At 49.5% G+C, this 26494-nt stretch overlaps 1 protein-coding gene across 1 annotated transcript in view; it reads right to left on the bottom strand.

Moving 5' to 3' along the window:
- Positions 1 to 10577: 10577 nt before the first annotated feature.
- The window catches only part of ACER1 (alkaline ceramidase 1), a 36872-nt gene continuing 20955 nt past the window's right edge, over positions 10578 to 26494 (bottom strand). The window contains exons 4-6 of the mRNA XM_074978580.1: positions 25051 to 25188; positions 20359 to 20496; positions 10578 to 11111 (exon numbers count right to left, since the gene is read on the bottom strand). Coding sequence (XP_074834681.1) covers positions 10943 to 11111; positions 20359 to 20496; positions 25051 to 25188 — 445 coding nt within the window. The 3' untranslated portion in view covers positions 10578 to 10942. The remainder of the gene's footprint in view (positions 11112 to 20358; positions 20497 to 25050; positions 25189 to 26494) is intronic.

Here is a 26494-nt window from a genome sequence, read left to right as displayed (position 1 = left end):
TTTTCTGCCTGGTTCATTAAAAGTTTATTTTCTACACTCAGACTCTGTGCTTGTGAGTGGGGAAGCATTGTCCCTCCAAGGCGCCCAGAGTTGTGCGAATTTCCCAGGCTATTGGGTGGGGGCTGGAGCCAGTTCTATGTGAGATGGATGAAAAGGAACCCCTAGATGTTGAACCTGACCCTGGTTGCTGCCGACTCCTTCTGGCAGAAGGGTTACACTTGGATAGGTGGCTGACCCCCTGTTCTGGAGTGTAGAAGCCCCTTGACTAGGATACACATGCTGGCTGGTGGTTTGGAAGTTCTCAGACAGCATGGGTTGATGGTCCTCATGCTGGCTGATGTTTCTGATGCCCCAAACCCTAGCATCTGCACTGGGTACCCACATGCCTCATAGCGACTGTAATTTCTGGTACCGGTGGAGATCCAGTGTGGCCGTGTGGGTTTCTCGGCCCTCACGGTGGTTCCCGAGCATCAGGGCAGCATTTCAGAGCACACAAACCTCAGAATTGTTGGAATTTCGGAGATGCCTCAATCCCAGGATGGCAACTTGGTGCTGGTAGTTCAGACTGATGCTAGGGCGTCCAAAGCTACAGATCCCAGTATGGCATCCTAATGCTTGTGTCTCTAACAGTGACTGCTGTCTCTGGTGCCTTGTAGGGAGGTCAGTTCAGCAGCACAGCACTGAAGCACAGCAGCTCTCTAGGTATTGGCAGCCCATGTAGATATGGGACATATGTAATGGTTGCCATAACAGGGATCAACCCAGGGGCCTCCAGAGCTGTAAGCATGAGCTACTGTTGTTTGAACTGCAGAGCCAGATTTCCCTATGTCTGCTGTAAGAAACACTTGCCAGTGGGTTATATATCTTTCTTATACATCACCTGTTAACAACTTAAAATTGTGCATTTGCATATAGGGATGCCACACCCCATATTTTTATAAATATATGTTTTTGAATCTGAATGTGCACAATTTTGAATATGCTTTATACAAAGTCCGGCGCGTGACCTCTCACTGGAAAGCTCGTAATCTGTTGAATGTGCATATTCGATTTGTGTGCATGTATCATTCTGGTGTGTGAAGTTAGAAATATGAAATGTAAACCTGCTTGTTAAGCTTGGGGTTTGTTGACACTACACGGCTTTTAGACACAAGGTAAAAGTCAGCTTGTGTGAATGTTGGCTCTTTTGTCGTCAAGCTATTTCCACTGCTAGCGGCAGGGTTTCACTTTGTTGACAGTAGAGTGCTCCTGCAAACAAAGCTGCAGTCTCACTCCCACTTGCACCAGCAAGACTTTGTTGTTTATTGTAGGAGGGAAACACTGATGGAAAACAAAAGTTTTGTCAATCAAGTGCAAGTGTAGACCTAGCCTAAGTCGCCTAGTGAAAACCATTAGTGGTGCTTAAGGAACATGATGGCCCGGTGCTCAAAACAACAAGCCGTAAATAGTTCTGCTTTTTCTGTAACCCCAAACTGTGGCTGGTTGTGCAAAGACAGATGATTGTGACAGGGTGATTGTGACAGATGATTGTGACAGGGTGATTGTGACAGACCAACCCCACACTAGTCACGGGGTGGGGACGAGGCTTTCTGGATAGAAAAAGCCCCTCCTCCACTGCCCTGCTGGGCGTGCTTCAACTGCTGCCCTAGTATAAAGGCCAGGGAGGCCAGTTGGGGCTGGCCATCAGAGGGGAAAGAGCTCCTGCCAGAACATGCAGCAGCAGCTGGCCAGGGAGGAGCAGCCAGAGCTGGAGCAGCGTGCCTCATTTGAGATGGAGTAGGAAGCAGCCCAGGGCAGGGAACTGGGAGGTAACCTGGGAGATCAGCATGTTGCAGTGTGGGATCCCCACTGAGCTGGTGGATGGGGAAACACTCACCACCAACAGGGCCCTGGGCTGGAGCTTGGTGGAGAGGGAGGGTCTGAGCTTCCCTACCGCCACCCCCTGTGACCCTGAGGAAGGGGGAGCACTGGCTAGGCCACTGAGCCCTGTCTGTGGGGATATGGATTAGATCACGGGGGTCTGAGGATGGTGGGAAGGTCCTCCGAAGAGACGTGGGGCTGGAGGCTCCACCACAGTGACCATGCCCCGGTGCTGGAATCACTGTGAATTTTGCACTCTTCAGATAAAGAGGGGCTGGTGAGGGAGAGGGAGAACTTAGACCAACGATTCCCACCCTGGGAAAATTCACTTTAAGGGATGGGGAACAGTCAATGAGCATCTTCAGCGGGCTTCACAGACTCCCTCCATCGTAAGAGGACACAAGAAGTGACCTGGAAACAAAGAACTCAGCTGGGCTCAGGTCAGGTGTTTCTGGCTTATGAAGAACTGTGCCTGAAATAAGAGCCAGGATGAAAAATATGATCTGGAACAAGTTCTCTTGGTGTGCTGGGCTTAGCTGGAGTGTTTCATTTTACTTTAGCGTGGTGGGGTGGGATGGCCACCCCACTAACTGGAAGGGGAGGACCCCCTTCCGACAGCCATTTTGTACAGAGCTCGGGCCCGCCCAGTCACCCGACCCGAAGTCAGGAGGCGGGACCAGGACTATAAAACCACAGCCTGAGGCCTCACTGGGGGCCCAGCCTCCAGAGGAGCGAGAGGTCAGCTCGCTGCTCCCAGCTCGGTGGGGAGGGCTAAGGACCTGCCCAGAGCGGCAGGCTGGATTGGGCCCCAGGACCCTGTCACCGTGGGAGGGTCCAGAGGACCCACCTGACCCTGAGGAGCAGCTTCAGCCTCATCGCTGGTCTGCACCGAGAGTAAAGCTGAGGCAGCGGGATTTGCAAGCCACAGAGGCCTCGATTGGCTCACCAGCACCCCGCCAGTTGGGGAACCCTCGAAATCCCGACTGGACCCAGGTATGCCTGGAGGGGGAGGATGGAGCTGGCCTGGGGTGGAGAGGACCGCTAAAGGACCAAGGGTCAGCGTGTTGCGGTCTGGATTCTCCGCTGACCCACGCAGCAGGTGGCACTGCTGCAACCAGGGCCTGGATGTGGTGAAGTCTCCCCCCGACCTCTGCCAGCTGGGGCAGAGCGCTGTGGGTGTTTGCCGCCCTGCCCCTAAGCGAGGCCTGGGCCCTGACGCAAGAGCTAACTTTCTCCAGCCCCTGCCTGAGGTAAGGCCGGGGGCTTTTGAACTGTTGCCTCTCACCCACCTGAGGCAAGGTGGGAACCCCCCCGAAAGGGTGGCTTGGGGGTTGTTTTGGACATTTGTGGCAGCGGGGTGGGACAGCCGCCCACTGACCCAGAAGGGGAGCAGCCCTTCCAGGAGCCGGAGCCGGAGCCGGCTACGTTTAGCTTTGTAAGTTACTTTGATCAATCTCTTTTCACTTGCAATCACTTAAATCTTCCTTTTTGTACTTTGGTTTCTGAGGCCCGCAAGGAGCCGCCCGGAAGTGCAGGGCCTTTTAGAGATGGCTGTGGGGTCTGTCACAATTGATGATATAAGGAGTGAACCTAATCTGAGAAGGAGACACATTCCTAGCTGTGTAAAGTCTGCAAAGCTGGTTTTGAGGGCGTTTTAGCTCTTGTGTGTTCTGTGTAAACGTGAAGTGCTGCACCATTGTTCCTGACATTGGGCACCATCAAGGGGAGTCAGTGGGTGAAAGTAACTCACATTTCTTACAGGTATTGTTCTCTCCCTCCTGGAGGAGGGGGAAAGCAGGGGCTCAGGGAAGAGGGTGTGGGGGATTGCCATGCAACAGTAGCTGTAAGAAATTGAAGTGAAGAGTATATAGACTGAGTGATAGTATGTAGACTAGCACGGCTTTCTCTCAGTTACAAATGGAGCGTGGGGTGGCTCAGGGAAGGGGAGTAGATCAAAGCCCTGGCCATCCCACCTGGCTGGAACTGGCAGTAGAGCTTCCCTGCTGCTCTAAAATGTTGTCTCTCTCTTGCTCTCTGTGTTGATTAACTCTGTTTTTGCATCATTTCTTGTTCCTAAATCTTTCTCCCTGTCTCCTGCTCCTCATGGGGGAACTGGACTCTGAAACCTCAACTTATCTTGCAGAGTCCATCAGCTGTTCTTGCCTGCCACCTCCCTGCACCTTCCTGAACACATGGAATAAGATCAGATGCTAAAATAGGGAAAAGAAGAGTTGTCCATCATTTTTAACTTGTTCAAGTCAGCAGGGTCTGATGCAATACATCAGGGGTCTCTCACTCAGTTTAACTTAGCGCCAGGCCTCAGCTCCACCTAGCAGGCCAGTGGGCACCCCTCCCTGGCAGGGCTCTTGGGGTGGGGAGGTTTCTTTGCATTCCCTCTGTCAAGTCCACCAGCCCAACCTGCTGTCCCCTAAATGATTAAACCCCCACTGGGGGCTCCCACCAGCACCAATAGCAGAGCTACAGTGACTTCCTGCTGCTAACTCCATCTTGCTGTCAGCATGTCCCCATGGCCTTGGGGAGGTGTGTGTGGAGCTGTCCTGTCCACAGGTGTAAGCTGTGTGACTCAACTCATTTTGGCTACGTCTACACTAGCTCACTATGTCGAAGTAGCCTATTTTGAAGTAAGGACATTGAAATAGGCTACTTTGACGTGTATCGTCTACACGTCCTCGAGGGCTGGTGCCGTCGACATTCCACGTCGAAGTAGTGACGGGGAACATCGAAAGGAGCGTCCCCAGAAGGAAATGTGGAGCATCTCTCTCTCTCACACACACGCACAAGCGCTCCCCATCGAAATAAGGGGCCAGCAAAGCCCCAAGCTGCTCCCTTAAAGGGCCCCTCCCAGACACACTTGCCCTGCACAGCACGAGATCCACAGAGCCGACAACCAGTTACAGACCCTGTGCATGCAGCATGGACCCCCAGCTGCAGCAGCAGCAGCCAGAAGCCCTGGGCTAAGGGCTGCTGCATGCGGTGACCATAGAGCACCACAGGGGCTGGACAGAGTGTCTCTCAACCCCTCAGCTGGTGGCCACCATGGAGGACCCCGCTATTTCAAAGTAGTGGGATGCGGATCATCTACACACGCCCTACTTTGACATTGAACGTCGAAGTAGGGCACTAATAGCGATTTCGACGTCTCACCGCCTAACATCGATTTCAACGTTGAAATTAGCATATGGCGCATGTACACGCGATGTGTGCTATTTCAGCGTTGTGCCGGCTACTTCAAAGTAGCTGGCTAGTGTAGACGTACCCTTTGTGAAACTAACTAGATAGCTGCAATGCCAACTCTCCTGATTTGATCACAAGCCTCCTCGTAACTAGGGCTTTCTTTTTTTTTTTTCTGGAAAGCCCCATCCACATTATTAGAATTAAGCCAGATCTGGGAACTGCTGCCTCATGCATTGCTGTCAACTGTGATTGCTCTGACTCAGTAGTTCATGTTTTCTTGTCGGTACATGATATTAGAAGAGAATCCAAGCTTCTTTTTTTTCTCTTTTGGTTTGTGGAGGAAAGCTAGAAAACATGTCCTGAGTTCAGCCAAAGTCTTCAAACGCCAGGTGCCAGATGAAATGCCCCAGTGCACTTTTACCTACGATTTCCAGAGGCTGTTCTCGTTTTGGGGTTGGAGCAGGAGGCTAATTCATGAGCTCTGAACGCTTGGGGTTGGCAGCACACTGCATGCAAGTCGATAGTGTTTTTCCCCCTGAAACTCAGTCCTCTCCTTGACACCCCCATGTCCTCACCCTGGGATGCTCCTGTTCCCCTGCTAATGTCCACACCCTCACATGGGGATCCCGCTTGCCCCCTCCCCAGTAACATCCACATCCTTGTACTTGGATCTCCTGCCTCTGCCCAGGGTAACCCAAAGTGAAGCCCACCAATTCTGCTCTACTGGCTGCAGAAGCACATCAGCTCAGGTGGCTCCCTGGCTGGCAGTTTACTTCATGGTGGAAGCAGCTGGCATGGCTTCCCAGGCCAAACAGTACAGCTGGGACTATGTAGGTACTGGGGTCTGGATGCTGCTGAGAGCTGTGTGTGTGTGAGGGTCCCCATGGGCCGCCTCACTCTGGGTGGCTTCCCAGGCAGGCCTGATTAAATAAAACTATTTTGCAGGATTGGGGAATTACTCAGGCCAGGAGTTTGAGATTTTTGCAATGCACCCTATAATACTTAAGAAACTGACCAAAGAGATTTCTGAATCACTAGCAATTATCTGTGAGGACTTTTAGAGGATGGGAAAGGTCCCAGAGAATTAGAAAAGGGCACGCATAGTATCTATCTGTAAAAAGAGGGGTATTAGACCAGGCAGCCTAACTTTGCTACCCAGGCAGATAATGGTGGAAATAATGTCTGTAAGCACCTAGAAGATAAATAAGGTGACAAGTAGCAATCCATAGGACTTTGCCAAGAACGGATCTTGCCAAATCAACTTAATATTCTACTTTGACAGTATAACAAGCCTGGCAGGTAGGAAGGAAGCAGTAAATGTGACATATCTTGACTTTAGTAAGGCTTTTGATGTTATCTCGTATGATCTTTCCAGAGAGTAACCGGGGGGCTTCTCAGCACATCCATCAGCCTGCCTGGGTTTTGGTCACACCCCCAGTTGTGACTGATGCTTGTGGGACCCACTCCGGTGCAGGCACCTCCTTTAGAAAGTAGACCTGCTCAGATCACAGGCCTAATTACAATAGGATGCTTTTGCTACTGGGTCTGTCTGCAGCAACTTGCTGAGTCTGGGGACTGTTGCTCGCCTCCACCCAACCCTGTCTGCTTCCCTGCATTGCAGCTCTATGTCTGACTCTCTGGGCCTTTGGAAATACCCACCTCCACAGCTCTTCCAGGCAGCCCCTCCAGGTGGCTTGGGAACCACTGATGACCAGTTCTTCCCAGGCCAAGTTATCTGGTGATGGTGTTTTGGCAGGGGTAAGGGGAATAAAGGCCTGTCACAGAGAGTGGGGTCACCAGACCCTGCACCCCATCCATAATCAGATGTGACTGTCATTCAGCAGGGAGAACAGACAGGTTATTAGGCGACAGACAAGGCGTAGAACAGATTTGTCAGTACAATCCATCTTGGGGAGAGGGGGCCCAGAGGGGCCCTGAGCCAGGGCCCTGGCCCTCCTTCCTTCCCCTCCAGTCAGCAGAGAGGTCCCAGCTCAACTGCCCAGTTCCAATTCAAACCAGCCACCCTGGTTTGGGGGGAGGATAGCTCAGTGGTTAGAATATTGGCCTTGTAAACAGAGTTGTGAGCTCAGTCCCTGAGGGGGCCTGGCTAGGGCAGGTTAGATTCAAAAACAGAAAATCAGTTAGGTTCTGCCATGAGGGTGGGGGACTGGATTCAATGACCTCTGAAAGTCCCTTCCAGTTCTATGCAATACATAGATATCTCCATGTTTCAGCCAGGCCTCTCCTGTGTCCTGAGGAAGAAAGGTGCCACCCTGGTTGCCTAGGCTACAATTGGCATGAAGGCCCATTTCATACCTGTGGGAGGTCCTCGCACAAACTCCCATCAGCAGCTATGCCCTGATGCTGTGCCTAGAGAAGCTGAGGCACCCACCTCAGGTTACTGCAGGGCAGTAGGAAACACATGCAGCCTAATCAGGGGAATGCAGTCCTCACACCCGGCTTCATCACCAAGCCCTCCTGCGCTTTTGAGCTGGGGTTGGACAGCTCTTTTGGCAGGGAAGGTGCCCAGCAGGCAACCTTTAAAAGTGACCAGAAGTTATTACTAGGCAGCAGAAGAATGCAGTGGAAGTGCCGTGTTTGTGCAGAACGAGCAAGAGAATTAAATGGGGAGGAAAACTGAAAGGGGGAGTGTGTGACAGGGAGCGACAGACAGACCTGAATGCGATATGAGAGACAAAGGGAGGGGAACAGACAGGGAGACACACACGCTGGAACAGAGAGCACAGCAGGCCAGGCAGACAAAAATGGGGGATCTGATTCTCATTTTCCTGCAGTTTGTGCAGTCATTTGACTAGGGGAAGTGGGTGTAAAATTCTGCTAAAGCAGAGAGGCAGCATTCTCCCCTGTATGCGTGTGCACAGGGCAGCAGAGAGTTCAGGCCATGGTTTCTTTTCTTGCACCTTTGCCTCTCTGTAACTGCAAACCTTTACCTAATTTTCCATGCAGACCTGACATCTAGTGGCTGCTGAGGGGGTAGTAGAGGGACCCAGCAGGGCTGGTCCTGTGAGCACAGGAGCTCCCCTGGCACTTGTGCACCATCCCTCTGGCACTGAGGCAGGTCCCCTGGAGCTAGCCTAGTGTCGCCGGAACGCTGGCGTTCTTAGGGGTCTGTTGTCTAACCCCTTCCAAAGCCCCTCAAACACACGGAAGCACTTGCTGCCTGCTGACATATCTCTGCTGTTGCTGCAGCTGCAGGAGACCAAAGGAAGAAGGTGCTGACGGTGCCCAGTGCGGGGGCAGGGGCGGGGGCGGGAGCGGGGGGCACTTACCTGGCTCTGGGCTGCAGGAAACCCCGTGGGGAGCAGCCATTGCAGCAGCTGCTTCCCATTTGGAGCCACTTCTTACACTGCCTGCAGAGATCTTACTGCCTGTGCCCTCCATCACCAGCACTCCCAGCTACCTCGGAGACACCACTGACTTCCTGTGGAAATTACGGACCATCCAAAACCTTCCTGACAACACCATCCTGGCCACCATGGATGCAGTGACTCTCTACACCAATCTTCCACATGAAGCTGGACTACAAGCAGTTAGGAACATTATCCCAGGCGCTACCATGGCAAATCTGGTGGCTGAGCTACATGACTTTGTTCTCACCCACAACTATTTCTAATCCGGGGACAATTTATACCTCCAGATCTGCGGCACTGCTATGGGCACCAGCATGGCCCCCAGTATAGCCCCACATTTTTATGGCTGATTTAAAACAATGTTCCTCAGCTCCTGTCCCCTATTACTCCTCCTTTACTCATGCTACATTGATGACCTCTTTATCCTTTGGACCCACGGTAAAGAGCCTCTTGGAGAGTTCCACAGAGATTTGAACAACCTGCACCCCACCATCAGTCTCAGCCTGGACCATTCCATGCGAGAGATCCATTTCCTTGATACCACAGTTCAGATCATTGATGGCTGAATCGATACCACTCGCTACCGGAAACCCACTGACCGCTACACTTACCACCTACATGCCTCCAGCTTCCATGCAGGGCACATCACATGATCCACTGTTTAAAGTCACACTCTTAGATACAACCGCTTCTGCTCCAGTCTTACTAACCAAGACCAAAAACTTCAAGATCTCTACTAGGCATTCATGAAACTTCATTACCCAATGGGAGAAGTGGTTCTAAAATAAAATAAAATTGACAGGGCCAGATGAATACCCAGAAACGAGCTGCTTCTGCATAGGCCCAAGAAGGTCAATAATAGAACACCTGTAGCCCCAACTCAGCCCCACCAAACAACCTGTACTGGAATGTGATGCTGCACTCTCAGACCCTGGGAGACAGACTTTTCTTTCCTACAGACAACTTCCCAACCTCAGGAAAATTTTCACTAGTATCCACAGGCCACACCACACCACAGAAATACTAATCCTGGAATTTCTCCCTGCAACAAACCCCATTGCCTACTCTGTCCGCATATTTACACTGTAGACACCATCACCGGACCTAACCATGTCAGTTACATGATCAGGGCTCACACTCCTGTACGTCTAGCAATGTAATAGATGCTATCGTGTGCCAGCAGTGCCCCTCTGCTATGTATAGAAGACAAAGCGGACAATCACTTGGCCGAAGAATGAATGGACACAAATCAGACATTAGGATTCTGCATACACTTTAGCATGTCACTGAGCATTTCCATGGAGCAGGCCACAGCATTCAAGACCTGAAATCCTGCATCGCAAAACGAATGACTTTACCCCCAGATTACAAAGGGAGACATCTGAACTGGAGTTCATTCTCCAGTTTGATACTTTACACCCTGGGCTCAGCGAAGACAGCAATTGCCTCACGCTTTTTTGTTTTGCTTGTGCAGGGCCCGGGCTCCCCAGACAGCCTGGCTCCTGGACGGCATGGCAGTTCCCAGCCCACAGAGAGATGAGCTGATAACCGTGTCTGCTTCTCAGACCAAACAGCCTTCCTGAGCCCTCAGTGTGTCCCTATTTCACTGCAGTTGGGCGAGGTCTTTGGTAACAGCAGGGAGACTACGGCAGCCAGACCATTTTTTGCCTAACCTCATCAGTGTCATTGCCACACAGAAAGGCCTGGGGACATGTCCATGCCCACTCCCAGCCAGCTCCATTGTGGACCAAAATCTTCTGCACCATGGCTGAATGGGAAAGGGCGGCGTAGAGGCTGCGGCCGGGCCTCTGCCAGAGGAGGCTTTAACTCTACTGTCCAAAGTGCCCAAAATGCTTTACCCCAGTCAATGCGCGAGTTCAGCATCGCCTGGCCACACGGCAAGGCAGCCTGCCCCTCTCTGAGCAGGCAAGCAGAAGCTGAGCTACCCTCTGCGGGGTTAGGATCAGAGTGTTGCAATAAGGGCAGGACCCCAGTGGGAGAGGCAGGTCAACCTCTAGATTCCAGCTCTTCCAAAATCTAGCCCTCCCGAACAAGGTGACAGAGAGGCTTTGGTGGAAATGTGTCCATGTGGGTGAGAAATCAGGGTACAGAGATGTCTTCTGACATTTATCAGTGTGTCTGTGGCTTTAATACACAACACTTAGGGGAAGAATCACATTCATCAATAAATAACAATGTTAATCGGAGCAGCTCCATGCCAGCTGCCAGCACTTTGGCTTCTGCTTCATTAATGTGATTGCTCCAGCAGGGGTCACCCCCTCTCCACTGGGGATCAGTGCAAAGTGTGAACTTGGGAAAACACGATTCTTCTGACCAGGCAGACTTCCCAATCAGCGCCTGCAGTAGGTGCTGCTCCCCAGTCACCCTGGTGGCATCCAAACAGCCATTCCAAGCAACAGAAATAGGGATGTTGGTACTTTAGCAGCAAACGGCTGTGCGCTGCCACGCCTCCCACTCCCCATATACTCCAGGGCTGTGACCCGCAGCACCTCCTCCTAACACCACTTGCGACGTTCCCTCAGGGTGAGATATGGCAGCGCGACTGGCCAGGAGTCACCAGGCCAGTACGCCAGCTCTGCGTCATAGGAAGGTATCTCATACCGAGAATGGAAGTAGGTGAACAAGGGGCAGCAGTAGAGCAGAGCGAGGGATATCAGCACATGCCTGGCAAAGAAACAAAGAAGGGGTGTGAGAAGGAGGCAGCAACACCAAAGCTGGGACATCTGGCTCTGTGCAACGAGCTGCCCCCCGCCCCGGTGGCAGTGGAAAGCATTCAAACCACACTGTCGCTCCAGGAGACTGTGAACCAGATTTGTACACCTTGCTGATTTTGGCTCTGTGGAAGTCAGGGGCCATGTAACACCCTCTGAGGCTTAAGCAGTACCCTCTTCCGATTCTCGCACCAAAGCCCAGTCCACCCTGAGGAGGAACTCATGGCAGAGTCCTGATAATGTCTACAAGCCACCAGGGTCTGATGAAATGCATCCTAGAACACTCAGAGCTGATAGCTAAAGGTTTCCATACGTCCTCTATCATCTTTGAAAAGTCATGGAAGTCAGGAGAGATTCCAGAAGACTGGAAAAGAGCAAACATAGTGTCTATCTATAAAAAGGAAAAAAAAAAAAAAACAACCCAGGAAACTACAGACCAGGCAGTTTAGCTTCCGTGTCAGGAAAGATAATGGAGCAAGTAATTAAGGAATACATCTGCAAACATCTAGAAGAAAATAAGGCAATAGGTAACAGCCAGCATGGAATTGTGAAGAACAAATCATGCCAGACCAATCTGATAGCTTTCTTGGACAGGATAACAAGTCTTGTGGATAAGAGAGAAGTGGTGGATGTGGTATATCTAGACTTTAGTAGGGCATATGATATGGTCTTGCATGATCTTATCAATAAACTAGGCAAATGCAACTTAGATGGGGCTTCTATAAGGTGGGTGCATAACTGGCTGGATAACTGTTCTCAGTAGTTATTAATGGTTTGCAGTCATGCTGGAAGGGCAGAGCAATTGGGATTCAGCAGGGGTCTGTTTTGGGACAGGTTCTATTCAATATCTTCATCAACAATTTAGATATTGGCACAGAGAGTATGCTTATTAAGTTTGCAGATGATACCAACTGGGAGTCGTTGCAACTGCTTTGGAGGACAGGGTCAGCATTCAAAATGATCTGGACAAACTGGAGAAATGGTCTGAGGTAAACAGGATGAAGTTTTAATAAGGACAAATGCAAAGTTCTGTACTTAGGAAGAAACAATCAGCTTCATACTTACAGAATGAGAAGCAACCATCTAGGAAGGAGTACTGCAGAAAGTCATTTAGGGGTCATAGTGGACCACCAGTTAAATATAAGTCAACAGTGTGATGCTGTTGCAAAAAAAAAAAAAAATATGGGACTCATTTCCAGGAGTGTTGCGAGCAAGCCACAAGAAGTCATTCTGCTGCTCCACTCAGCACTCATTGGGGTATTGTGTCCAGTTCTGGGCACCACATTTCAAGAAATGTGGAGAAATTGGAGAAGGTCCAGAGAAGAGAAAAAAGAATGATTAAAGTTCTAGAGAATGTGAGCTATGAGGGATGACTGAAAGAACTGGGCTTCTTTAGTTTAGAACAGAGAAGACGTGATAGCTGTTTTCGAGTACCTAAGGAGGGTTACAAGGTGGAGGGAGAAAAATTGTTCTCCTTGGCCTCTGAAGATAGGACAAGGAGCGATGGGCAAGGAGGTTTAGGCTGGCCATGAGGAAAAACTTCCAAACTGTCAGGGTGGTTAAAAAATGGAATAAATTGCCTAGGGAGGTTGTGGAATCTCTAGCACCGGAGGTATTTAAGAGCAGGTTAGATAGACATCTGTCAGGGATGGTCTAGACAGTGCTTGGTCCTGCTGTGAGGGCTGGGGACTGGACCTGATGACCTCTCGAGGTCCCTTCCAGTCTAGCGTTCTATGATTCTATGTGGTGGATGCTAGAAGAATTTTGCTCAGTGTGGCTAGAGTTACGGCGTCCGATCAAAATCAAATGATGAAGAAATCAGCTATTATCTGGCACAGCTCAGGAACATTGTATGTTCTGGCTGTCAAGAGCCCTAACGTATAGCTGGGTCCACAGGAGGGTTTGAAGATGTTCCCTGAGCTTTGAACAAGTTGATGACCGAGGCAGCTATAAATCCTGTGGGATCAAATTATTATCCTTCTCCTTCACTGTTGTTTCTCAGGGAGCCACATCACTTATGTTCTCTGGGTTTTCTGAATAACCAATCCTGCAGACAGAAAGCAAACAGCATAGACTGAGTCTGTTCTGGTATGGCTATGATCTGAAGAAGTGGGTCTGTCCCACGAAAGCTCATCACCTAGGCTACGTCTACACTAGCACACTACGCTGAAGTAGCCTATTTCGAAGTAAGGACATCGAAATAGGCTACTTCGACGCGTATCGTCTACACGTCCTCCAGGGCTGGTGCCGTCAATGTTCAACGTCGAAGCAGTGAGGAGGAATGTCAAAAGGAGTTGCCCCGGAAGGAAATGCAGAGTGTCCACACACACAAGCACTCTCCGTCAAAATAAGGGGCCAGCAAACCTGCGGACAGGGTCACAGGCTGTATTAGCCCTGCTGGGGCAAGAGCAAGCCGCTCCCTTAAAGGGCCCCTCCCAGACACACTCAGCCTGCACAGAACGAGGTCCACAGAGGTCCAACAACCGGTTGCAGACCCCATGCACACAGCATGGACCCCCAGCTGCAGCAGCAGCAGCAGCCAGAAGCCCTGGGCTAAGGGCTGCTGCACGCAGTGACCATAGAGCCCTGCAGGGGCTGGACAGAGCATCTCTCAACCCCTCAGCTGATGGCTGCCATGGAGGACCCCACTATAGCAACATAGCGGGACATGGATCATCTGCACACGCCCTATTTTGATGCTGAATGTTGAAGTAGGGCACACTTCCCGTCTTTGTCTAGAATAGCGATTTCGACGTCTCGCCGCCTAACGTCGATTTCAACATCGAAATAGTGCACGGAGCGTGTAGACGCGACGCGTACTATTTCAACGTTGTGCCAGCTACTTCGAAGTGGCCAGATAGCGTAGACGCACCCCTAACTAATTATTTTCTTAGTCTGTAGAGCGCTACTGGACTGCTTTTTTGTTTTGATAGCATATAGACTAGCACAGCTCCCTCTCTGTTCCTAATCAGAACAGTGTAAGTAAAGGTCTGCTTGATAAGAATGTATTTGGCTAGTGCCAAGGACTCAAGTGGTGGTTAAGCAGTTGTTAGCTCTGAGTGTTAAGTGGTGCAAACCATGCAATGAGTTTTGTATAAGTAAAGACTGAGGCCTGATCTGTATGCACAGTGCTTCTGCAACAACACCATTGGCTGATTCAGCTGTGCTGCTGAAGCACCTCTGGTGGAAAAGCTCTGTGCTGAGAGCAGGGAGCTGTCCTGTCAGCATAAAAAGCCACCTCCACAAACAGCAGAAGCTATGTCTGCAGGAGCAGCTCTCCTACCAACAAAGTGCAGTGTACAAGTGCTTGTGAAGGTGTGACTTTTGTCGCTCAGGATGGCATATTTATATCCCCACTGACAGGCTCTGCTGCCATATGCATAGGTAGTGTAGATAGCCTCTGCGTAAAAACCGAATTAGGACCTTGCGATGCAGCCCTTGTTGCAGAAAGTGTCATTAATACAGCTGTTCAGCAACGGGCATTTCCGCCCTGCAGGAAGTATCCCACTCCTGACGCACATTTAGTTACAAACCGGAGCAAAAAATCGGCTGTGAGAGTTCCTACAGAGCAGACATTGCCAGGGAAGTCCATTTCAGGAAACGTGTAAGAGAACATTTTAAACCCCACTGGGCAAAGCCCGGGAAGCCAGCTGCCTGGGGTGCCTGGCGCGTGGCAGAGCTGCAAGAAAACCACATCAATCTGTTCTCCTGCATATTGAGCTGTGCCTCTTTGAGGTTTGGTCTGCAGGGGGAAATGAGGTTGGTGCATTCAGCAGGGCAGACAGCCGCTGCAGATCCTGGGGCAACATGTAGGGGACAGCTCTGTGCCCTAGAGGGGCAGGGCCTCAGGCAGGGGCCAGCCCTCAGCACCACCCAGACTGCAGTGCTCTAGCAGTAATTCAGCGGGGCCCAGGGCTCCGGCCACTACGACAGCAGCAGCAGCAGGGGTGGCCAGGAGGCCCAGGCTCTTTTGAATCACAGGCCTCAGGGCTACTGCCCCATTTGCTGATTTCTCCCCCCCGCAACCCCAATTGATGGGACTGACTGTTGCTCAGGGGTGTGAAAAATCCACACTCCTGAGCATTACAGTTAAACCAGTCCCTCATCCGCCCACCACTAGGCTGAGAGGAGAACTGTCCCATTTACCTAGCTACCCTACTATCTCCAGGGCGGCAGAGAAGCTATCCCAATGGGAGGGCACCTCCTGTCAGTGTAGTGTCCCCCAGTGTGCTATGGTGGAGCAGCTGTGCCCTTGTGGTGCGTTACAGGTTGACAAGCCCTGACTACCTTTCTCCGACCAGGCAAGGAGCTCTGGGTAGCTGAAAAGCTCATCTCTGGCACTCACGGAAGTTGGCCGATCAACAGTACTCCCTCTCCCACCTTGCCTCTCTGGCTTTCATAGAAAAGTCTCAACAGAATTGACACATTCCAGCAGAACGCTTCAATTCCACCAAATCGGCATTTTTCCAACAGCCAACTGCTCCTTCAGAAAAACTGCAACCAATTCCGGGAGTAAAGATTGAGGCTGGGATTTTCAGAGCAGACCAAGGGAGCTAGGCACCAAAATCAAATGGGATTTAGGGACCTGATTCCATTAGGTTCCTTTGGAAATCACAGCTGAAAAGAATTAACAAACGAAGATGAGTGGAATATCAGGGTTTTTTTAATCAACCCTAATATATATCATATATATAGCGGACAGAGAGCTGCAGATGGGAGTTTAAGAGGGAGAGCAAGTGATCCAGCCGCTGCAGAAGCTACCAGGTGAGAGCGGTGGCTTTTGGGGTGAGTGAGTGTGCTTAACTGTTTGAATCTATTTGAATTTGAACTGCCATTTTGATTTCAGGCGGGTCAGTTTCAGTTTCAGTTTCTGTGGCAGCTGGGACTGCCTGCCTGACCTTTGTTCCCCTGATTGGCCTTCCCCTGTGTGACTCACATGGGGAGGGTCTGACCCAGGCCAGGAGGCTTTAAAAGCCAGCGGCAAGGGCGACCAGGGGAATGTAGTGGACAGGGAGCTGCAGACAGGGGACGTTTAAGAGGAAGTGTGACAGAGGGAGGCCTACGATGGTCAGGAAGACCTGCAACACCTGTGCCAGCACTACTGCTGTCTCCTCCACCTGTGCCTGCAGCCAGCCAGACAGCCTGACCATGGGTGCCTCTACCCAGATCCTGGTGTGGCTTTGCAGGGACTGTAGCTTGCAATTCCCACTCACTGATATCCAGGCTGGGGGGACCATCCAGTGTGAAAGGTGCCTGCTGGTGGAATCTCTCAGGCAACAGGTGGAGGAGCTACAGGAGGAGAAGGCCAGGTTGAGGCGTATCCGACTCCATGAGCAGTTCTTGGATAGTATTCATGTGGAGTGAGCTGAGGTAGCTGTCCCAGTGCACAAGAAAGCTGAAAAACCACTGGTGGAGGAGGAGATAGATCAGGGTAGACACTGGCAGCTTGTTACTTCTGGCAGCAGGCAGTGTTCTAACCCTGCTCAGAACCCTCCCACTGGGGTACTGGGAAACAGTTATGCTGTACTGGATACAGGAGACAACGAATCGCCCCGTACAGCAGAGGAGAAGCCTCGTACCCCAAGGCTGGGAAGTCTGCTGCCACCACTGCGAGGAGGAAATGTAGAGTAGTGGTGGTCGGGGACTCTCTTCTGAGGGGGATGGATGCGCCCATCTGTCGCCCTGACATTTCATCTCGGGAGGTGTGCTGCCTGCCTGGGGCCTGTATCCAAGATGTGACGGAGGCGTTGTTGAGGATTATCAGGCCCTCTGACTACTATCCCATGCTTCTCATCCACGTGGGCACTAATGATACTGTGAGGTATGATGCTGAGCAGGTCGAGTGACTTCAGGGCTCTGGGGGCATGGGTGAAGGTGTTTAGGGCGCAGGTGGTATTCTCCTCAATCCTGCCTGTCAGTGGTAGGGGCCCAGGCAGAGACAGGTGCATCCTAGAGGTGAATGCCTGGCTTCGAAGATGGTGTCACCAGGAAGGCTTTGGCTTCCTTGACCATGGGATGCTATTCCAGGAAGGACTGCTGGGCAGGGATGGTGTTCACCTTTCGAGGAGGGGAAAGACCGTATTTGGACACAGACTGGCTAACCTAGTGATGAGGGCTTTAAACTAGGTTCGACGGGAGCAGGGGAGCAAAGCCCACAGGTAAGTGGAGAACATGGAAACCTGGGTGATGGGTCAGAAATGGGAGGCAGCATGGGCAACAATGTCAGAGTAAAAAGAGGGTCAGGGCAAAACAGGGAGGCAAGATCTAATCAATGTCTTAGATGCCTGTATACAAATGCAAGAAGTCTGGGTAATAAGCAGGAAGAACTGCAAGTGCTAGTAAATAAATACAACTATGACATCGTTGTCATCACAGAAACTTGGTGGGATAATACACACGGTTGGAATGTTAGTACTGAAGGGTACAGCCTGCTTAGAAAGGGTAGACAGGGAAGAAAGGAGGGGAGGTGTTGTCTTATATATTAAAAATGTACACACTTGGACTGACGTGGCGATGGACATGTTGAGAGTCTCTGGGTTAGACTAACAGGGGTAAAAAACAAGGGTGATGTCCTGATAGGCATCTACTATAGGCCGCCTAGCCAGGTGGAAGAGGTGGATGAGGCTTTTGTTAAACAACTAACAAAGTCAAGCAGGGCCCCAGATTTGGTGGTGATGGGGGACTTCAACTATCCAGATATATGTTGGGAAAACTAATACAGTGGGGCACAGCCTATCCAGTAAGTTCTTGCATTGTATTGGAGACAATTTTTTATTCCAAAAGGTTGAAAAGCTACTGGGGGGAAGCTGTTTTAGATTTGATTTTAACAAATAGGGAGGAATTGGTAGAGAACTTGAAGGTGGAAGGCAGCTTGGGTGAAAGTGATCACGAAATCAGAGTTCACAATCCTAAGGAAGGGTGGAACAGAAAACAGCAAAATAGAGAATGGATTTCAGGAGGGCAAATTTTGGTGAACTCAGAGCTGGTAGGTAAGGTCTCATGGGAAGCAAAACTGAGGGGAAAAACAGCTGAGGAGAGTTGGCAGTTTTTCAAAGGGACATTATTAAGGGTCCAAAAGCAAGCTATCCCGCTGTGTAGGAAAGGTAGAAAATATGGAAAAAGACCAGCTTGGCTTAACCAGGAGATCTTGCATGATCTCAAAATAAAAAAGGAACTGTATAAAAAATGGAAACAAGGAAAAATTACAAAGGATGAATATAGGCAAACAACACAAGAATGCAGGAGCAAGATTAGAAAGGCTAAGGCACAAAATGAGCTCAAACTAGCTACAGGCATAAAGGGAAACAAGAAGGCTTTTTATAAATATATTAGAAACAAGAGACTGGGTAGGGCCATTCCTCAGTGAGGAGGGAGAAACAGTAACAGGCAACTTGGAAATGGCAGAGATGCTTAATGACTTTGTTTTGGTCTTCACTGAGAAGTCTGAAGGAATGTCCAACATAGTGAATGCTAGTGGGAAAGGGGTAGGGTTAGAAGTTGAAATAAAAAAACAAGCTAAAAATCACTTAGGAAAACTAGATGTCTCCAAGTCACCAGGGCCTGATGAAATGCACCCTAGAATACTCAAGGAGCTGATAGAGGAGGTATCTGAGCCTTTATCTATCATCTTTAGAAAATCATGGGAGACAGGAGAGATTCCAGAAGACTGGAAAAGGGCAAATACAGTGCCCATCTATAAAAAGGGGAATAAGAATAACCCAGGAAACTACAGGCCAGTCAGCTTAACTTCTGTGCCAGGAAAGATAATGGAGCAGGTAATTAAAGAAATCATCTGCAAGCACTTGGAAGGTGGTAAGGTAATAGGAAACAGCCAGCGTGGGTTTGTAAAGAATAAATCTTGTCAAACTAATCTGATAGGATAACGAGCCTTGTGGATAGGGGAGGAGCGGTAGATATGGCAAACCTAGATTTTAGTAAAGCATTTGATACAATCTCTCATGATATTCTTATAAAAAAACTAGGCAAATACAACTTAGATGAGGCCACTATAAGGTGGGTGCATAACTGGCTGGATAACTGTACCCAGAGAGTAGTTCTTAATGGTTCTCAATCCTGCTGGAAAAGTATAACAAGTGGGGTTCTGCAGGGGTCTGTGTTAGGACCGGTTCTGTTCAATGTCTTAATCAATGATTTAGATATTGGCATAAAAGGTACGCTTATTAAGTTTGCAGATGATACCAAGTTGGGAGGGGTTGCTGCAGCTTTGGAGGATAGGGTCATAATTCAAAATGATCTGGATAAATTGGAGAAATGGTCTGAGGTAAACAGGATGAAGCTTAAGGACAAATGCAAAGTGCTCCGCTTGGGAAGGAACAATCAGTTTCACACATACAGAATGGAGAGAGACTGTCTAGGAATGACTACAGCAGAAAGGGATCTAGCGATTATAGTGGACCACAAGCTAAATGAGTCAACAGTGTGATGCTGTTGCAAAAAAAGCAAACATGATTCTGGGACGCATTAACAGGTGTGTTGTGAACAAGACACGAGAAGTCATTCTCCCGCTCTACTCTGTGCTGGTTAGGCCTCAGCTGGAGTATTGTGTCCAGTTCTGGGCACCGCACTTCAAAAAAAGTGGAGAAACTAGAGAGGGTCCAGAAAAGAGCGACAAGAATGATTAAAGGTCTAGAGAATGTGACCTATGAACAAAGGTTGAAATTGGGTTTGTTTAGCTTGGAAAAGAGAAGATTGAGGGGACATGATAGCGGTTTTCAGGCATCTAAAAGGGTGTCATAAGGAGGAGGGAGAAAACTTGTTCTTCTTGGCCTCTGAGGATAGAACAAGAGGCAACGGACTTAAACTGCAGCAAGGGAGGTTTAGGTTGGACATTAGGAAAAAGTTGCTAACTGTCAGGGTGGTCAAACAGTGGAATAAATTGCCAAGGGAGGTTGTGGAATCTCCATCGCTGGAAATATTTAACAGGTTAGAGAGATAGTATTTGGTCCTGCCATTGAGGCGGCGGGGCTGGGCTCAATGGCCTCTCAAGGTCCCTTCCAGTCCTAGTGTTCTATGATTCCACCAAAAAGTCTCTTGTGCCCCTCCACTGGGTACTTTCTGATCTCCTAACCCCTCAGGCCGTCTCCAGCTGTTCTATTCTCAACCTAGCAAGAGGTTTTCCCCTTGTGAAATAACTAACTCCCATAGCAACTTATTCACTGAATCAGAGCAGCCACTCTTACCAGAAGCTGTGAAGGTAACAGAAGTGAAGCCTCTGCCAAAATCCACAGAACCACTTGTCACTTATCCAGCAGGTAATGGCTAGCACCCACCACATGACCATGAAGGCAGCTGTGCGGTGAACACGAGGGTTGCTGCTCCTGGGAGAGAGGACAGGGAGAGACAGATCTGTTAAGGTTAGGAGAAAATTGTCCTTTTGGTGCAAACTACATTTTAAAAAACACCCCTTAGATTTATTTTGCCAGCCCCGATAGTCCAGGGCAGGGCTTGGCTGTTTCCCATTGGAAGTGGGCAAACCGCATTGTCCTGCTGTTCCAAGCACTATTTTATTTATGTAGATGGTGATGTGCAGTACTTAATTTTTTGCCAAGCCTGAGCCCCTGCAGCCTGGGCTTGGCAGGTCATAACCTTTACGCTTGCCACAACAGTGGTTAAAGTAAAAAGTTAGCTTGAGCCCCAGCACCATTTTAATTGCAAATGAAGCACTGGGAGTGTGTTTGGTGACAATGAAATATGCTGTATTAGAACCCAGGGGACTTAGGTACCAAGTCCAATTGGAATTATTCTGGCTTCTAACTCCCTTTGACTCTTTTGAAAATAGCAGCCTCTGCCCCCTGAACAAGTACAGCAGGGGCATGGCAGTAGTGCGAAGGCACGATTGTAGCATGGGCAGGCATATTCTCACTGTCTCTGATCTGTCTGGAACTAGGTCAAAGGTGGCTCCCATAGCACTGGAGCTGGCTGTTCTAATTTGTCCCCAGGATTGTGGGAGAAAGGGTCAGGCCCACCCGTGCTGGGCTGCTGGGCCTTTTCTGCTATTGTTACCTAAGCTAGTTGTGAGCTCACTGGATCAAAGCTCAGGTGCAGCTACATGAGCTGCACCTGTAACTCCAGATTGCCGTGTAGGCATACTCCATAGGCTAAGTCTACCCTTAAAAGATTAAAGTGCTGCAGCGGCAGTGCTTGGAGAGAACGCTTGGCCATGGCACTGGACTTGCACAGCATTCTGTGTAAGCCACCTAATCGAGGGGCATAGCTCCCAGCATGAGAACTGTCTTCTCGGCCACATTCTGGCACAGTAACTTGTTGCGCTTAGAGGGGTGTTTCTTCGCACCCGAGCAAGAAAGGTGCAGTGTGGTAAAGTGGCCATGTAGACGTGCCTGGAGAGTCCATTGGTGCCAGTTGTGCTGGCCATTTCCTGTGCTTGGGCTTTGGCCATCGGGAGCTGAGATCAGAGTCATTTTAAAGAAGCCATCAAACAGCTGCAAATTGGGAACACCAAGTGCTCTTCACTGCCTAGCTGGATTTGAGCCACCAACCTACAGCTAAACGTTCCCTTTCCCAGCTCACCAGATCAATGGCCGCCAAACTTCTTGGCGTCACCCCCTTTTTGGTTTTTGAGAAACCCTCACAACCCCCACCTCTTTACCATTGTCCAACCCCCATTTTAACAAAACATTCCACTTGTAATTTAAAACAAACACAAACTTGATAAACATCTTATTTGAAATTAGAAATAAACAGAAATACTTTAAATTTTTGGGTCTCGAAACTAACTTAACATCAGAAATAGAAGAGAAAGCGAATTGAATGTGAAGTATAGTGCTACATTTTCTTCACGAATTGGGAAATCCTACATTTGAAAGATGAGTGTGCAACACAAATTGTTTTTGACATCCACTCGATTTCTTTGTTTCATTTTGAATGTGATTTAAACTTAAAGCTTTTTTCAGAGGTACATTGACAAAAATGGAAGACTAATACATAGCGCTCCTTCTCCAACTTTCAAGTACCTTGGGAAATAGTTTATCCGAAATTCCTCCAAGCTTGAGTTTGTGAAGTTATCTTTCACACTTGAATCCTATTTTACTTTGAGTACTGTTCTTGCAATACTTCTGGTAATGAATGAGCATCAATGTTGAATGGAGTGCGTACTAATTTATGAATGGGGCTGCTGGAAAAGTTGTACGGAAAACAGGTGAATTTGTCAGCCAGGCAGTCCAGATGAAACACAATTTTGTTCTTCACATTCTTTTTACAAAGTTCTTGGAAACATTCATTTTTAGCGAATTGATAAAAATGTTGGAGAAGACAAAGTTAGGTGTCTAAACTGGTTTGTTTGCAAAGCTGGATTTTTTCTTCCATAAATGCTTTGGCATCATGGTGTGCTATAATATTTGCAGCCTTGTTTCCTTGCAGCTTCAAAATGAGGTTGTTCAAAGATTCAAAAATGTCCACAAGGTACATCAGTGAAAGTTGAAATGTTTGGTCTATAAACACATGAAATAATTTTTTTCTTCTGTTGATTAAGGAAAATTTCCACTGTCTTTCAATTGGAATAATCTTGACAGCATGTTACCTTTCCAAAGCCATCGTAACTCTGTGCGAAACTAAAGTTTTATGATCCACTCCCAAATCCATGCAAAGAGGAGCAAAAAGTCCCCTATTTAAAGCAATGTTCTTCACAAAATTGACAACTTTAATGGCTAACTTTAAGTCACATAGGTCATCTGGAAGGGTTTTGGCAGCCAATGCTTGTCTTTGTATGAAGCAGTGAGTTGTGGTTAGGGCTGCATTTTTTTCTTTCACTAATGTCACAGAGCCAGGAGTTACTGGAGCACCGTCTGTGCATACATCGACCACTTTTCCCCAGGAAAGTCTATATTCTTCCAAAAAAAGTCAGAAATTGTTTTCATAACACCAGCAGCCTTTAATGTGGTTGTCAATTCCTTCGAAAAAAGTAACTCTTTCACAGTTCCATTGTTAATGAATTGAATGTAGACAAGCAACTGTCAGCATTGTGCTACCTCAGTGGGTATCGTCGCATTGAATTGCAAAAAAAGGAGACGCCAACACTGCCTCCACAACTTGAAGTTTAAGATCTTTCGCCAGGTCAACGATGCAACATTTCATGGGATTGTCAGAAAGCAAAATTTCTGACAGTTTTTTCTTGCTTTCAGTACCAAGCACAATACCAGCTGCTTTCAACAAGCAATGGTTCATGAGAGTTTCTGCAATTATGTGCGCTTTCTTGGCGTTATCGATAACCAATGACCGTTTATAAGATGCTTCTACTGCTTTGGCCGAGGCTTGCTGAAAAGCTCCAGTAGTGTCCAGCTTCATGTGTTTCAAATTTTGAAGTTTAGCAGCAAACACTTGTTTGGTTTGTCTGTCAAAGTGCTGTGTTTCTTCGTCATGTGTTGCTCAAGATGACTAGGCCTCAAGGCATCATTGCTGAGAACTGTGGCATACTATGCACTGAGAATCATCGATTCCCACTTCCTACCAGGACAGTGAAGCCATACTTAATGTGGTCTTCATTGTACTTCCACTTCTTAATCACAGGCATCATATTAATTAAACATCTATAAAAATAACTTTCCTGATCTGTGTGAACAGGGGCCAGGGTATGTGTGGAGGGGTCTGAGCGAGGGGAGGGGACAGAACTGCTGGTTCCTCAGGGTCCCACAGCCGTGCGCCAGGTCAGGCGTCTCGGCAGGCACCTGCACAGCTTGCTCTCCCCAAACAGCTGTGTCTGTTGCCTGCTGGTGACTTCCTTCCACCTGCTGCCTTGCTGCGCAGAGGGTGGGGCAGGGAGTGGGAGTCCTGGGCCTGTGCCAGCTCCAGTTGCTCAGGCAGTGCACGGCTGCCAGGGGGAGCGAGGAGCAGGGCATGCACTGTCTGAGCAGTTGGAGCTGGCGTGGACCTGGGGCTCCTACTCCTGCACAGTCCCCCCATGCAGGAAGGCAGCAGACCCAGCTTTTCAGGAAACACACTGGCTGTTTGGAGATGGGAAGCAGCACACGCACTTCCCCCAGCTGCATGTCAGAGCTGGCATCTCAGGATGTTTCCTCCACCCGCCTGCACACCTCAGGAAGCCAGCACTACCTCCAGTTTCCCAGGAGGTAACAACCAGCATGGGCTTTCTCTTGGGGTGGGGACGACTGATGGGAGAGAGGGGGGCAGGATTGCCTCAGCCTCCCCAGGGGGCACACCTATGCACTAGATTCTGAGTAGCTTCAGAAAAATCATGATTCATCCTTTCTTGCTCAGGTTGGTGACCCTGAAGCTACTGACTGTGGGACAGCAAAGCCTGTGTCAGCTCACTCTGAGAGGCTGTCAAACCAAAATGTCATCAAGTAGGTTCCAGCCTGATCCTTAAAACAAAGGCACATTGTCTCTGTCCACATTTTGGTGGGTTCCTCTCTCCATTTGCAATAAGATTTATTATTCCCTTATTCTCCCAGGGGTGTTGCCAGTTTGGCTGAGATGGTCCCTTGGCATCTTGAAGCATCATCAGTGTCACCTCTCATTTGAGCTGGATGGGCCTGGGAGCTTAAATTCATTGTCTGCAAGAGACTAAAACCCCGAGGGGAATTGAGAGTGAATCTATCGCTTATTACACCAGTGCCTACTAACTCCCCTCTCCCGAAGCTTTTTCCTCCTTTCTTCCAGGACTGGCGAGGCATGAACAAGACACTTCACCCTGCAATATGAGTTAACTTATGCTAAACAATCTTCTCCGCCTGTGGTCAGTGTGTTAGCTGGTAGCTCCAGAAAGTGACGAGTCCTGGGGCACCTTAAAGGATAGCATTTATTTGGGCCTGAGCTTTCCTGGGTCAAACCCTCCCTGTCAGATGCACTCCAGTGCAAGGCTGCAAACAAACTTTCTGGCAAGGAAATCACCATCTTACTTTTTCAGCTCCTGGCATGTTAAGTACAGGAGGTGGAGGGAAATGCTGTTGAGCAGGTAAGCATTGAAGACGGGTTTGATGAATGACATCAAGCTGCAAACGCCAGTAGAGGTGCCAACCAGCCAGCCAAACTGCGTCCTGACGAGAAAGGGGAGATGGACCAGTCGGGGTTAGTAACAGGGCAGGGACACTTCGCTGCAGGGCAGTGAGGAGGTCTCCCTGCCACTTGCTGAAAGGGTTAAGAGGGAGGAGCTTTTGTCCCTTTCTAGCACCTGTCAGTGTTTTGCACACATGAATGAATTCAGCTTCCCCAGGGGCCTGGAGCTGTTAGTCCCCTGGTACAGAGGGTGAACCTGAGGTGCAGCATGGGAAGGTGACTTGCCCAAGGCCTCCTAGGGACTCTGGTAAAGCCTAGCTGAGTTTGACTAACCAATACCCCAGCACCAGCTGAGCCACTTGCACATGCTCAGCAGGATCGCAAGTCTGCCCAGGCCCACCATCTCCATCGGGGTCTCTTCATAGATCAGCCAGGGGCAACCCAGGCTAGAGAGTGGCCCTCCTTCATCCCAATGGCCACATGATGGCTGTAACCAACACGCTCTCCCCAGACAGGGTAGTTTTGCTACCGGCACTTGTGTACCTAAAAATGGGGGGTTTGCTAATTGAACCACAGCAGCACTTTGCCTGGATGCAGAGGGGGCACATGGCTCACAGTCAGTGTTGTGTGCAGTCAGCTCACACCTCACTCCATCTGCCCTGGCTCAATCTGTGTCACTTTAGTAATAGCAGTAGGAAAAAAATGACGTGGATGCAAACTGGGGGACCTGGCAACCCTGCACATGGGCAGCGGGAACCAACTGTCTTGTGGGCCACACACAGAACCCACATGCAGCCCCGGGCAGTAGCACCTCAGGGGGGGCAGGCGACTGGCACTGCCTGGGAATTGCAGACACTTCCAAAGTTGCCCTCAGCCCTTCCCCTAGAGGGAACAACAGGAAGTGGGGTGGGAGCAAGGGAAGTCTCCCAGTCTTGAAGGCTACTGGGGTCAGGCTGTGCTGGATCACTCCTACAAAGCTGTTCTGACAGCTACTGGTGAAGGTCCCCTAGGGACTTTTATGCCAGCTGTGATTGCCAGAGCAGAGGAACAGATCCAGCTCCCCCAGTGTAATGCCACTTGGGACTTTCCCCATTCTGGGAGATCCTCAGCTGCCAGGTCAGGGCAGCCCCAGGTCTGCTTTGGACTGCCAGAATGGCTTCAAGTGGGCTTACGGGGTAGCGGGAGTTAGCCCCTGAGTTAGGACACCTACCTTTGCCAGCTTGTCTCATTGTGCTTCCTTCTTTCTCTCCCCAACACACTGCACAGGCTGCCCTTGGCTTGGAAACCCTGTGTGTTTTATTAACTGAATTGCTCTTCGCAGGAGGGGGTGGGCAGATTTGCCAGCCA

Source organism: Carettochelys insculpta, chromosome 27 (assembly GCF_033958435.1).
Source record: "Carettochelys insculpta isolate YL-2023 chromosome 27, ASM3395843v1, whole genome shotgun sequence".
NCBI lineage: Eukaryota > Metazoa > Chordata > Testudines > Carettochelyidae > Carettochelys > Carettochelys insculpta.
The sequence above is the reverse complement of the archived record's forward strand: the minus strand, read 5'-3'. Positions and strand labels throughout refer to the sequence as shown.